The 15,000-nt window shown below is 41.8% G+C and overlaps 1 protein-coding gene across 1 annotated transcript in view; it reads right to left on the reverse strand.

Moving 5' to 3' along the window:
• Positions 1-877: 877 nt before the first annotated feature.
• The window catches only part of LOC106013068, a gene marked incomplete at both ends in the record, with an annotated part of 23,202 nt that continues 9,079 nt past the window's right edge, over positions 878-15,000 (reverse strand). Inside the window, 1 exon segment of the mRNA XM_013087810.1 lies at positions 878-1,005. Within this exon segment, the coding sequence (XP_012943264.1) occupies positions 878-1,005 (128 nt within the window).

The following is a 15,000-nucleotide window of genomic DNA, read 5'->3' on the forward strand; positions in this document are numbered from 1 at the left end:
GTGTGTGTGTGTGTGTGTGTGTGTGTATGTGTGTGTGTGTGCGCGTGCGTGTGTGTGTGTATGTGTGTGTATGTGTGTGTCCGCGCGCGTGTAAGTGCCTGCATGTATGTCCGCCTGACTTTAATGTCTGCCTGCGTGACTTGTATGTGTGCCCGCGTGATTCATATGCCTACATGATTGAGTAACCTGCGTGACATGTATGCATGCCTTACGTAATTTGTGCGTATGCCTCGGTGACTTACACCAATATCTTCGCGACTTGAGAGTATGCACGCGTGACTTGGGTCTATGCCTGAGTGACTTGAATTTATGCGTGAGTGACATGTGTGAATACCTGCATGACTTGTGTTATGCCTGTGTGACTTGTGTGTTTGCCTGCCTGTGTGATTTGTGTGTTTGCCTACATGGCCTGCATGACTTGTGTGTGTGCCTGAATAACTTGAGTGAGTGTATTTCAAAGTGACAAGTGTGTATGACTGTGTGACTAGTGTGGATGCCAGCGTGACTTGTGTATGTGTGTATTTCTGCTTGACATGTATGTATGACCGCATGACTTGTGTGTATGCCCGCATGACTTGTGTGTATGCCCGCGTAATTTGTGCGTATGCCTGCGTAACATGTGTGTATGCATGCATGACTTTAGTGTATGCCTGCATGACATTTGTGTTTGCCTGCGTGATATGTGTGTATGCATGCATGACTTAAGTATATACCAGTGTGATTTGTGTGTGTGCCTGCATGACATGTGTGAATGTCTGTATGACTTGAGTGAGTGTATTTCTGCTTGACATGTATGTAAGACCGCGTGACTTGTGAGTATGCCCGCGTAATTTGTGCGTATGCCTGCGTGACATGTGTGTTTGCCTGCGTGACTCACGGTGGCACGGACTCGGCGTCGGGTCGGCAGACGAGGTAGCACATCTTGTACTTCTGACAACAGTCCACCTTCTGGCTGAGTCCGACCACGCTCTGCTCACGTTTACACTTCAGGACGCCTCTCATGCACTGGGGAGACAGAGGATTGTAGTAGAGATGGTCAAGTTTGATGAAAGATATTGTCACACAGGACTTGACAATACAATCCCACAAGGAACCGTACAAGGAAAGAGAAAGAGAAGAAGGCAGAGAAGGAGATGAGAGGAATACATCAATGAGTGGACAGGGAAAACGGTGGGTGACAATCCGAGGAAAGCAGAGGACAAAGAGAAAAGGTGAGAGCTGGTTTTCAGATGCACTGGTGCCCCCACGGCCACGGGATAGAAGAAGAAGAATAGAAGATTGTCAGTTTGTTAGTGTTTGAGCGCTTAATTAGCTGCTTGCCCTGTATGCTTCCCGGGAAACTGAGAATGAGTCTTTTCTGGCCTGATGGGTTAATACAGTGTAAAGCGCACAGAGCTTGCTTTAGAGCGGGTTTATGCGCTATACAAATGCCATCTATTATTTATTATTAAGAACGGTTGATGCACTGATAGATAGAAATGCTATTTATTTGTAATTAGAACAGAAACAGAGAAATAGAGGACTGTCGTATATATACTTGTTACAATGTTTGATGAAGAACTGATGGATTGATAGAAACTAAAGGTATATATTTATTTATTATATAAAAACTCCCGGAAGCCTCTCATGCACTGGAGAAACAGTGGACTGTCATCTAATAGAGACAATACGATATGATGGAGAATAATATATTTATGGGCTGATTGAATGAATGGTGGACTGGTTGATAAGACACGTCTCATGCACTGTGGAGATAAAGGATTGTCGTACAGATTTTTGATGGAGAATTATTGATGGACTATTCAAGCCACGAATACCATCAACGAGTGCTACCAGATACAAGACATCAGGAGAAGCAGGGATTGGGTTGTGGTCGAAGATGTGCTCGGAGAGTACACACCAGTGAAGGCAACATTGGGTAGAGAATGTCGCAACTGGCCACTTGGAGCTACAAACGCCGACATTGAAACTCTGATAGAAGAGCATAGCGAACATTGAGATGCTGTGATCTCCACAGATGGATCAGTCAACAGAGGAGTCAAATCGGGCTGGGCCTTCAGTGTCAGAGTTGATGGGGTAGTAGTGAAAGAGCAAAGTGAAGCAACTACACTGACAACATCAAGTATGTATGGAGATAAAAGCCATAAGTGAGGCTCTACACTGGATCAAGAACACAAGCCATCAGCGAGCAGTGATCATTACTGACTATATAGACTATGGGCTACTGTAACCCCCCCTCCCCCTCCCCTGGGGATTTTTGCTCACTATGATTTTCTGAAAGAGCACACTCAGGACTATGCACAAAAAAAAGTTTGCACCAAAATGTTGGCAATCTGCGGAGTTATTGCCCCTGAATTGTCGAAAATTGAGCAAATTAACTTTTTTTTAAAAATTCACTTTTTTAGTTGGTATTCTGATTTTTAAAAATTGAGACTAAGTTGGCGTTGTGGGTTAAAGAAAAACAGTTATACTGAACATTTTGTGGTAGTTATTTACATAGCTTATAGAGAAAAAAATAATGTTTTAAGTCCGTTTTCTCTAAAAAATTTAAAACAGCTGCACAAAGTTAGCGTAACATACTCCCTGCTGGGTATTACACAACAAAGGAAAAGCTACACATGCAAAACACATTAGTTCAACAGAAAATCAGTACAATGCAGAGTTACAGACAGGCCTTAGCAATGCAGATGGATATTTGCTATTTGTGTACATGATGTATTATATTGAGTTGTCTCGTACAAAGAAATTTATATAATTGAGAAAGAGATTATAGCATCTAGAAATTGACTTGCATAGAGCATAATATGTAACAGAAGTGCGTTGCTTGGGTGCTAGTTATCCAAATGTTATACTGTAAGTCAGTTGATGTTGCATGTAAAGTCTTATTTAGATGCTTTCTATGTCATCAGTTCATCTTCACTGCTGTCCCTTCCAGAATCTGAAATCTCATCTTCTTCATCACATATGATAGAGGAGATGGTTTTCATCTTTGTCTTCCTCTTGTTCTGTATCTGATCCTGACAAAATATCAACCAATTGATGAGGGACCAAGTCTTTGCACCACTCCACTGAGAGCACTCCACCATTATCTCTCTTCCAACCAAGATCTTGCGGATCAGGTACATTTGTATTAATGGTTAAGCCAGATGTGCTTGCTTCCATATTAAAGTTTAATACTATTAATAGTTTACGCCTAGGATGTCAGCTTCAGGGCTTCTCTCGCATGGTGTCAAATCCATCAAAGCATGACAGTAAGCTTTGACCTTTTGCCATGTACTTTAGCCTTACAAGCTCATGATGAAACCTGTTAGCGCTAGAGTAAGCTGGTTTTCCGTACAGGTGACTAACAAACTTTTCCAGATTGGAAAACAGTTCTGAAGAAACAGTTTCAGATGTTCCTAGCTCCCTGAATGAAACAGCAAACTCTGGGTGCCTGTGGAGAATGGTGAGCGGCTTCACCTTTCCTCTCTGGACAAAATCGCTAGACTCCTTACATCCAAAGAATGCATGGAGTCCAAGAATAGAATCCTGTAAATGTGTTTCCATTTTGGAACAGAGAGTCTGAATGTGTAGACATCTTCTTTTTCCCAACCCGTGTCAAAATTCAAGCTGTGTGTGAAATGTTGAACAAATGCAATCACCAGTAGAAAGACATCAGTGTCTGGGGACCGAATAATGATGTCTGTGTTTGGAGTAGCAATGTTCTGATCAGAGAAGATGGCATGCACGATCAGCAAAGTGTCTGCTTCCTCATGGCTGGAGGGTAACTGTGGAACAGGTCTTGAGTCTGTCGTCTTTCCATCACTGCTACTGAGGACAAAGCACTGTTGGTCACTCGCAAAGTATATTTCTCTGTTCAGCAACATCATTGCATAACAATGTTGTTGCCATACATTAAGTAAGAACTGTGTCAGTTGCCTTTTGTTTTCATTATTCATATGGAGCACTTTGAAATCTTTGATACTCTGTTTGTTATCAAGGTGGGTTCCACCTTAGAATTGATAAAACACGGGTCAAGCTGTTTTTTGAAATATGGATTGATCCTTTCTTTGTTCTGTCAACCTCTGGTGTCGGCTGGGGAATGTATGGCTGCTCTTTGATTTCTCGTATGACTAGTCCATGAGTTGAATGTGTGGATCCAGTTCCTGATTAAGTTTCCTCATTCAAGTCAAAATTGTCCCAACAGAAGTGAGTGATGAGGTTGTTGTCAGGCATGATGGATGGGGCCAAACTACCGGAAGAAAGCTGTATACTGTCACACATGGCAGTTTCCACTTCTAAGAGAAATGAGTGGGATACAGAATGTCCATGCTGGTTTAAGATATTGATCAGCTCAGTGTTTCCTGTTGGATGACGGACACATATACCAATCATGATATGTTGAGGCTTTTTCCTTTCCCCTTTCGTCACATTGTAACATATGTCCTGACCTGTAGAAACAACTCTCCTGTGGCATCTTGTTGACTGTGGTTTTCCATTCTTAGAGTAAAGAAAGGAAATAAATATTGTACATACATGTGGAATCTGCTAAGTTTCTGTGCGAAGATCTGTGTCTGCTGAAAGCCAAGGTAACTTTTCACTTTCATTGCATCCATCAAGAACAGGTCGTCGTATCACCTTTGCCACTTCTATAACAAGTCTCTCTTCAGAGGTTACATTTTCAAAGGCAACTCCGACAGCCTGCCCAGTTGAAATTTCATCAGAGTACACGAGATCACTTATCCCAGAATATCTCTGCCAGAAGTTGATCCTGGACTTGAAGTGCTTCACAAGTTTCTCCTCAACTTATATGTCTTGTAGTACATGTAAAACTCTGGATAATTTGTTTGCATGAAAGTGCAATACATCTCTTTCAAAAGACTAATATCCTAACAACAAGGGCCAGCGCAGTGACATGTTCTTCCACAAACTGACGGACGTGCTGAAAAGCCTTGGAGTGGGCTTCTTCCTCTGCAGCTGGAGCTTTCTTTCTTTCTTCAGCTTCTGTCTTTTCTTCTCCAAAACAGTATTTAGATGTAGAAGCTTGTGAACGTCGATACTCCTTACGTGTGTAAGCTTTTCTACATGGTTCATGATACAATGTCTCTTGGGCAATAAGAACAGCATTTTCAATTTGGCCCCGAAGTTTTGATTCAGTTTTCCTGTTTACAGCTTCTTTTACAGAGGCTTCAGATGTTCTGTTAACATATTTGACTAGTTTATGAACTTTCTTGGTTCCCATGCTGTCATGTGTCCATTTAGTAGTCTTTTCACAGAAAAGGCATTAAATGGACAAGAGGCGTGTTGAAAACGATTGCTTTACCTTTTTCCTAGTGGAGCAAGACCCTTCTTGTGCTGATTTGTCAGACTCTCCTGATGAATGCCTTTTTCTTAGACTCCTCAAATTGATGAATGTATTGTAGCAGTAATCATGAAACCCATGTTGAGCAGTCAAACTCAGTTGGTATTCTTTCACAAATTGAGGATAGTCTATCACTGTCAGTTTCTGCAAGGCACCGTTGTGTTTTTGATTTTTGAATGGTGTCCCAGCGTCTCTCAGTGAGGGGTTTTATTTCATCATGGCCTTTGAAGTTAGTTATGCACTGCACATGTCCTTTCTTCAAGCTGTTCTTTCTTTTGAGATTTTGACCTCTCTTTCTTTGATGTCAAGGGAACTGATTTCAGTTCTATCTTTTGAACATTCCATTCATTCTCTGAAGCATATTCGTATAAAGAAAATTGTACATTGCTAGAAAAACCAGACTTCCAATTTTTCACCTCTGTCTTCTTTTAAATTAGCTTTAACTAACAAAATGTTTTTTAAGACACCTTTATCATGCCCAAATGATTGATCTAGACTATATCTGAGACAAAATTACTCATGCCGCCTTTTTGACGTTTTTAAAATGACGCGCGGCAGTTTTGTATTTTTTCAATATAGCAATAGCAAGGGTCATAACTCCTTAACTCATAGTTATTTTGCACACAATCCTTCTCATTTTGTGCCTCAAACTTTGAGTCAAAGTGTGTACCTATCAGAAAACTATTGTATCAAGTTATAGAAGATTTGAAGCAATGGAATTAATCATTTCTATAGATTTTGAGAAATCAGCCTTTGAATTTTCTTTTTTCCTCTTTGCACCTTGTAATTAATTAGCAAAAATTTTTTTTTACAACACTTACATCATCTTATAATATTTGAGTTTTACATCATATGAAAGTACACATTTTTGGCTTCACAGAGAACCCCAAAATAAAAATCAAGTATTTTCTTAATTTCTGGACAATCAAGGGCCGTAACTCTGTAGATTGCCAACATTTTGGTGCAAACTTTTTTTTGGGAAGTCCCTAGGTGCTACCCTTTCAGAAAATCATGGTGGCGAAAAATCCCCAGGGGGGGGGGGGGTTCATTCCCAGTAGCCCATAGCCTAATATGAGCACACTACAGAAGGTACAGAAAGGGGTGCTATATTCGGACTGGAAGGCTACGATCAGGGAGAGCAGCCTGGAAAGAGTGACTGGATCTTCTGCCCGGGCCACGCGGGGGTAACCGGCAACGAGAGAGCAGACAAGCTGGCTGAAGAAGCAAAAGTGGGAGGGAATTTGACACTGAACCCACCAACCGTCCTAACCGATGTAAGGGAAAATTTGAGGAAGAGTAGGACGGATAGCGGTTCCCACACTCTAGGTAGATTGAAGGAGAAGGGGATCCAAAGAGGAGAAAAGAGAAACACAGCCACCTGTGCGGACCAGTCCGACGGATCTCCAGCCAGATTATGATGGAGACTATAAGCTGACAGACTCCGGGATGGATCCTGAAGAGGGGGGGGGGGGGGGGGGGGGAGATGGACATGTTCCGACTGCAGTGACCCCAAAACGGTGGACAAGTAAGTAAGTAAGTAAGTAAGTAATTATTGATGGACTGATTGAAGGATTGATGGACTGATTGATCTGATAGGACACTTCAGGACGACTGGAACAACAGAGGATTATCACAGAGATAATGATGTTTGATAAAGATTTATATTGATGGGCTGACTGAAGGATTGATGAACTGATTGAAGGATTGATGGACGGATTGAAGGATTCATGGACTGATTGAAGGATTCATGGACTGATTGACAGAGGGCCCCTCATGGACTGGAGAAACAGAAGATTGTCGTTGAGATGGTGACATTTGATGGAGAATAATTGATTGACGGACTGAAAGAAATGCTGGGGACTGAATAAAGGATTCATGGACTGATTGACAGAGAGCCCCTCATTCATTGGGGAAATAGCCATAGAGATAACAATTCTTGATGAAAAATTAAATTGATGGGCTGATTGATAGAGCACACCAGGCGCCCCTCATGCAATGCCAATGTGGTAACAGAGATTTTGACGAAGGATAGATGGAGTGAACAATATGTTAATGGAGCAATCGAAAGATTGATGGAGTGATTGAGAGAACACTTAGGACGCGTCTCATGCACTGGAGAAATACATGATTCTCGTTGAGATGATAATATTTGATGAAGAATAATTGACTGAGTGAAATAAATGCTGCTTTTTATTTAGTAATAGAATATACCAGGACTTACGGAACAGAGGATTGTCACAGAGATACTCGCAAAACAAGTTTAATAAAGGATTAGATCTAAGGGACTAATTGGGACAGCACTTAACTTTTAGTATACTGTAGGATATTCAGGTAAACAGCCAATTTTTACGTCCATTATTTTTCAGCACCACAAGCTCTATAAATCCACCCCTATTTAACCTATTTGCAACCCCCCCCCAAACCCCCCCCCCCAACAACAACAATAACAACAAACAAACAACCCCTCCTACCAAACTGAGAATAACACGAGGTTTGCAATTAATATAGTTTCATTATATTTATAGTGCTGTGATTTTGTTGATTTTTACTTGATGACAACAAACCACCTAGCGATGTTATGGACCAGTTGAAATAGCTTGCCGTGTATATAAATAATATATACTAAGAGTTAAAGACAGCCCTCTTGCACTGGGGGAAACAACGATAAAATATCATATTTGTCACGGAGCGGTGGAATCCAGGCCATGTCAATTTTGGGTATATAGAGTTATTACTATAATCTGAAAGCTTGTTCAGTTGTTCTACTTTTGATTAAAAATAAAAGAACCCAAACAAACTATCTTGAATAGAGGTCGAGATATTTGCCTGGTTTTAGAGGTAAAATGAGCGAGAAAATGGCTGCTAAAGTTTGGTAACTTCAATAGCTTGAGAGTCCTTGAAAACCAGCCAGAAATTAAAATTTTTTGGGGTCTCTAATCAAAGGTTTCCAGTAAAATTCATACTGAGATGTGTTTTTGTATGGATATAAGAAACACAAATTCGATTGAATTTGCCAAACCAGCAGAAAAATGACGGTTTGTTTGATTTTATTATTTTGACGAGCGCCTCATTTCACCATGATGTCTCACATATTATATAAATGGGTCACTGATGTGGACGGAGGGTCTGGAGAGAGTTCCATTGATCGACTGTTCAATTTGACTTGACAGGAACATCCAAGTGTAAAAACTCGGGGAAGGGGATGAGGGTGTCATTTGAACGCCATTTCTTAACATTACACTACTTTAAACTAATAAGCAAAATTAATTACTCAAGTAGAACACTGAAACTGCCGAAGACTTCCTCTAACCCGTGAGAATCGGAAATAATTTTGCTTATTTTTTTTCCTGATTTTAAATGTAGGACATTTTACGCCGCCTATAGACACAATTCAGATCATAATATGGTTGCCTTTAAGCACAATGAGGGCTATCCCGAAAAATGCTGTTTTGAGAAAATCGAAGGTAAAGTTTTTGCCCCTTTTTCAATTTCTTTAAAAGGCAAGGAGAGTTTTCTCTATAACCAAACAAATATACACACCAATGAAACCAAACTTCTTCTACAGATAGGACAATGCTCACTTTTGGTGTTGGTCAAGATTTCTGGAAAAATAAGAAATCTGGGTTAGCCCCCTTGTCCTTAAAAGCGACCATATAGAAGGTGGGATTTGCCGTCGCACGCAGAAGATAGGAATTCGGCTCCCGTGTGGGGACGAATTTTATCGAGTACATGTATCTCGATCTTTCTGCTGGGATGTGGCATCCCTTTTCAGCCCGGGCTGGCCCTGACAGGCAGGGTCGAAACAAGCCTTCCTCCTTTGTGAGAAACAGGCATTTCTCTTTCTCTAATTTTACCCCTAAAACCAGGCAATCCTGCCTCCATCAATCGCAAATAATATCTTGATTTCTATTCTAGATAGAAGGGTATTTTTTTCATTGAAAGCATGGCAAATGAATAAGCTATAAAGTGATACCCATAACTCCACATGCCCAAACATAGACGAGCGCCTGATTCCACCTCGTCGTGACACCTGTATTATTTAGATTTAGTAGATGGGGGCTTTAAACGCCAAAAAGTACAATTTTGATTACAGACATGAAAGTTACGTTGTTGAACGTATTCACAAACTTATTTCTATCTCTGGAAGAGCAAAGAATTCTGCCAGGGAAGGAAAACTTCAGCAACCCCCGCTATCCTGGGAGACAAAACGGTAATCAGTTTCTGATGGAGACTATTTCAGTGTGGTCAAAAATTCGTGGCGCAACTTCTTGTCAAATATTTCCTAAACTGCGTCCGTCGCGCGCAATTTTTGCATTTTTCCAACGAAAAACCACCGCTGGGAAGAAAAATAATTTAACAACAACAGCAACAACAACAACAACAACAACAACAACAACAACAACAACAACAACAACAACAACAACAACAACAACAACAGCAACAACAACAACAAAAACGGGGAATAGCATTCGTGAAAAAAAAAGAAACCGAACCTCTTTACTTTTAGAAAGAAAGTTCATTTTCACTTCGTCTCTATCTCACTTGTTAACACCACGTTGATTTGTAATTTTCATGTGAAGAACATAAGTAGACTACATTACAAATAATTCATATTGCTGTTTCTCTTTCATGTTTCCCTCTTTGTTGTGTTTTAATTTATTGGTGTGTTAATTTTTTTTCCGTTATTGTTCTGATGTGTTGTTTTTCTCTTTTTTGTGTAGGCCTATATATAGCGTAATGTTCTTCCTACCTTTAAAAAAAATGTGTTATGTAGAGCGTGTCTCCACCAAAACCGAGTACTGACACTGGCAGGCCCCCTGTGTGTGATTCCATAATTTACATGTTATATCCTGTAAACAGACCTGCCACTCATCCCGATTTAATCGGGATATCCCGATTTTTTTCCCGAAAACTCAAGCATCCCGAATTTTCCGATTTCGATTCGCCAGTGTCCTGATTTTTTCGTTGTTGCGTCTGAGTCTTAGAAAAAGATATAAAACGTTGTGTAATCTCTTTTGCTTGGAAGCACCGATGGGACTTTTTATCGGCTGGAACTTGGAACGATATATTCTAAATCATCAATGCCGGATCTAGATCAAATAGTGGACTTGCGCACGTTATTTCAACTAAAATAGAAGTAGTATTGATTTTGAATTCCGACCATAGATGTACACTATAGGCACTAGATACCGCACGCCCCTCTCTCGCCTTGCTGCGCGATGGCCACATTCGACAGCAGCGTCCGCCATGTTTCAGTGGGCGAGATGTGTGACTCCTTCATACGCGATAGTCGAGGCTTGGTCCTTGTTAATTAATTTTTTTACATGGGCGCCGTGGCGTACTTCTAGGTTACTAAATAGCAATAATACAGCGTTCTTTCTACAACTAAATCTACAAACAAATGTACTATTAAATAGAATAGATCTTGTTAGAGATATAGGCTTTAAAAAAAAAAGAACATAAAAAAAAACCCAAACAAAAAATCCTTAATTTCTTCTTCAGCACTTTATCTACGAAGTGGTTTATTTCTTAGAGATGGAACCAAAGCGTATAGGGCCTATAAAACTTTTAAAAAGAAGTATGAAAAGTTGTGGATGTCATGGGAACCTCCCAATCACCCCACCCTCTCTCTCTCTCCTCCCGAATCCCAATACCACCCCCCTCCCCAAGTTTGGCTTTAAATTAAATCAAGATGTGCCATAGAAAAAAAATCCAGAGTTTTTCTGCCATTAGGTGTAGGAAATCAAAAGCTCTTCATAAAGCAAATTCAGCCAAACAAATGATGAATACATGTTGATCTACTAGTATTTTAAAAATCAAGTTAAACTTTCCCTTGTGACACTTGAACAGGAAACTGTATTTTTCATTCTTCCGTTCAGTATACCAAATAAGTAGTGCTTTCTTCTGTATGTAATAAACTTTGGTTTACCGGAGTGGGGCGACCATCCCCGACCCGGCGGGTCCCAGGTGGCGGATAGGGAACGGCCACTGTTATAGAGGTTAGCTGTGAATATATTGAATAAGCAGCCCCGGACCAACTGGCGATGCTCTTACCAGGACGGGGTGAGGTGGTAGGTGGCACTACCACGTCATTAAATGCCCTAGGAGTCCTCTGACGGGAGCATCATGAGGAAAAGGACCGCATTAAGTCCTGGCTACGGGGGGGATCCGGTAACAATTCCTCCCTGTGCTCCCAGGGTAGGTCCTTGGACCTGGAGCTGGAGTGCTGAAATCGGAGGTATTGGGCCGCAAGGCGCACTCTAGAGAACCACAATACCACGTAATACTGCAATATATGACACTTGAAGAAGGTAACGTTAGATATGGTGCTCGCCCTGTGAGGACCCACCAGGCAGGTGCAGTGCCGGGCCCCAAGCCTCGAAGGGGTCCACCCCAGCGACTGGAGGGCCTTCCATCGTCTTGGAGTGCCAGGAGACGAGGAAGAAAAGCGACTGGTAACACAAACACAAAACAGGTAAAGAAAAGTCTTAATATCATGCACTGAAATGCTGAAGGAATCTCAAACAAGAAAACAGAGCTGGAAAACTTTCTAAAAGATAATGAAATACACATCAGCTGTATACAGGAAACACATCTGCAGGAGGAGGCAAGCTTTAAGGTAAGAGGATATCAGTGCTTCAGAAACGATCGCCAAGGTAGAAAAAAAGGAGGAGTATTGACCCTGGTAAGAAATAACCTAAATACCGTTGAAATCAAGAAATATACAGGAGAAGCTGAGTATATCCACAACAGGATCACCACCAGCAGAGGCAATCTGGATCTAGTGAACTATTATTGTCCAAACGATACAAACCTTGTGCTAGAAACCATCGAAGTCCCAGACACAGACTTTATCATCGCTGGAGATTTCAACAGCCAGTCCCAGAGTTGGGGTTACAACAGACTAGACAGAAGAGGAGAAGAAATAGAGGCTTGGCAAGATGAAAACCATCTTCTGCTTGTAAATGATCCTTTAGATCAACCCACATTTTATTCTCGAGCTTGGCATTCAACTACAACTCCAGACCTAGCACTTTGCACAGAAAACCTGCACAGACATCTAAGCAGAAAAGTAGAAACCCAGCTCGGGGGAAGTGACCATCGCCCTGTTCTTCTTACCATAGTAGAGAGCCTGCCAGAGGACAGCCCGAAAAGGCCGAGGTGGAACTACAAAAAGGCAGACTGGAGACTATTCAGCATAAGAACTAATGAGCTGACAAAGAACATCGCAGTCTTCGGCAAAAACATAAACAATGCCATCAGAGAGTTCAATGAAAACATCCTTAAGTCAGCAAAAGAAACCATACCTAGAGGGGTAAGGAAAAATTACACCCCATACTGGACGCCAGAACTCCAGAAAACACATAACGACCTCATCAAGGCCAGAGAAGAAGCCGAAACACATCCAGGGAGAGAAAACAATAACAAGCTACAGAGCCCACTATCTCAAAACCAAATTGGAGTGCACCAGGAAAAGCTGGAGAGACAAAACGCACAAACTTAACCTGGAAAAGGACACCACAAAACTATGGAGGCTTGTAAAGGGGCTAAGCGACGAAGGAAATAAAAAATGACAAGATCTCTCTAGAAGTTGAAGGAGAGATGGAAATGGAGAAAAGGGCTGCCCATACCTTTGTAAAAGCATATGCTCAAGAAAGCAACATCAAAATACCAAGAGAGAGACAAAAAGAAGTCAGACAAGAGGAAAGAAGAAAAAGAAGTACAAATAACATCCCGGAAGCAATGGAAAAGGACATCACCATGGAAGAGCTGAAAAAAGCAATAAATCAACTGAAACAAAGAAAATCAACAGGCCCCGATGAAATTACAAACGAAATGTTACAACACCTAGGCAACACAGCGTTACAGACTCTACTGGATATATTCAACTTAAGCTGGAAAATAGGGCAAGTACCCCAGTGCTGGAAAGAAGCAACGATGATCCTGATCCTCAAGCCAGGGAAAAGTAAGGCACAACCCTTAAGCTATAGACCTATCAGCCTCATAAGTTGTGTATGTAAGACAATGGAGCGCATCATAGCTTGCAGAATGCAGTGGTACCTAGAGACACAACACATCATAGTACCAGACAAGCTGGATTCCGACAGTTCAGGAGCACAGAGGACCAAACAATATACTTGTCCCAAGTAATAGAGGACTCCTTCCAGGCACAGAAAGTGATGCTAGCAACTTTTGTTGATCTACAAAAAGCGTTTGACAAGGTGTGGAAGGAGGGTCTACTAGTCAAGCTCCTTCGAAGTGGTATCCAAGGCAACATGTACCAATGGACCAAATCCTATCTACACAACAGAAGAGCACGTGTGCTGGTGGATGGATATCAAGGACGGAAAATGCTGCTGCGACAAGGAGTACCCCAAGGTGGAGTCATGTCACCTTTGCTCTTTATCCTCTTCATCAATGACCTCATGAATGAACTGCCCAAAGGAATACATGCCGCATTGTATGCAGATGACCTGGTTCTTTGGTGCTCTGAGGAATTCGTCACTACAGCCACATATCGCATGCAACTAGCATTGGACAAACTCACTACATGGACAAAAACCTGGTGTGTAACCGCAAACAAAGAAATGTCTTCTGCTACACTCTTCACTCTCAGCCAGGCTGAGCCAAAACACCTCACATTAGACAAAACCCCCCTAAAGTTTGAGAATCAACAGAAGTATCTTGGAATAATCTTTGACAAGCGTCTCACATGGAAACAACACATTCAGAATGCAGAAAATAAAGCCAGGAAGAAACTTAACATCATGAGAAAACTAGCAGGGACTCAGTGGAGAGCAAATGAGAAAACACTTAGACAGGTCTATCTGGGCGCAATCAGGCCCCATCTCGAGTACGGATCCAGTGCATGGATGACTGCAGCACAGACTCACAAATACACTCTGGAAAAAGTGCAAAACCAGGCTCTCCGAATAATCACTGGAGCAATGAGGTCAACGCCTATAGAAAAGATGGAACAAAAAACATCTATAGTGGCCCTGCAGAGGAGATGGGAATGCAAGGCCCTCGTACAGTACACCAAGGCCACAGCTATGGAGGATCATATACTGCACACGAGAACAGAGAGATCAAACACCGCAAGACTCAAAAGATCCAACTTCATCAAAGAAAGCAGGAAAATCCAAAGATCCCTACAGGACCATCTACCAGCCACAGTTAACATGCTGAATCACACCCCAGAGGCACCATCATGGGAAAAGAAAAACACAAACATATCTATACACACGTCCATTCCTATGTTCACCACAAAAGATGACCACAGCGACCTGAGCAAGAAGTCCCTCACCCTGTCCATGCTTGAAGAAAGATACCCACGAGAAGCATGGATAAGGATCTATACAGACGGATCTGCCACTGATGCTGTGAAAAGAGGAGGAGCCGGAGTGTACGTACAGTTCCCAAATAGACGACGACAAGCAGAGGCAGTCCCAACAGGGCGACATTGTACAAACTACAGGGCAGAGACGGAGGCTCTAGTACAAGCAGCAAACATCATCAAGAATGTGGTAGACCCCCAAAGCCAAGTAGTATTCCTAACAGATGCCATGTCAGTACTGCAGGCAATCAATTCCGGCAAACTACCAAGGCTACGAAAAGAAATTGAGGACATCCCATGTCTGAGGATCATGCTGCAGTGG

The sequence above is a fragment of the Aplysia californica genome, unplaced genomic scaffold, assembly GCF_000002075.1.
Source record: "Aplysia californica isolate F4 #8 unplaced genomic scaffold, AplCal3.0 scaffold00641, whole genome shotgun sequence".
Taxonomy (NCBI): domain Eukaryota; kingdom Metazoa; phylum Mollusca; class Gastropoda; order Aplysiida; family Aplysiidae; genus Aplysia; species Aplysia californica.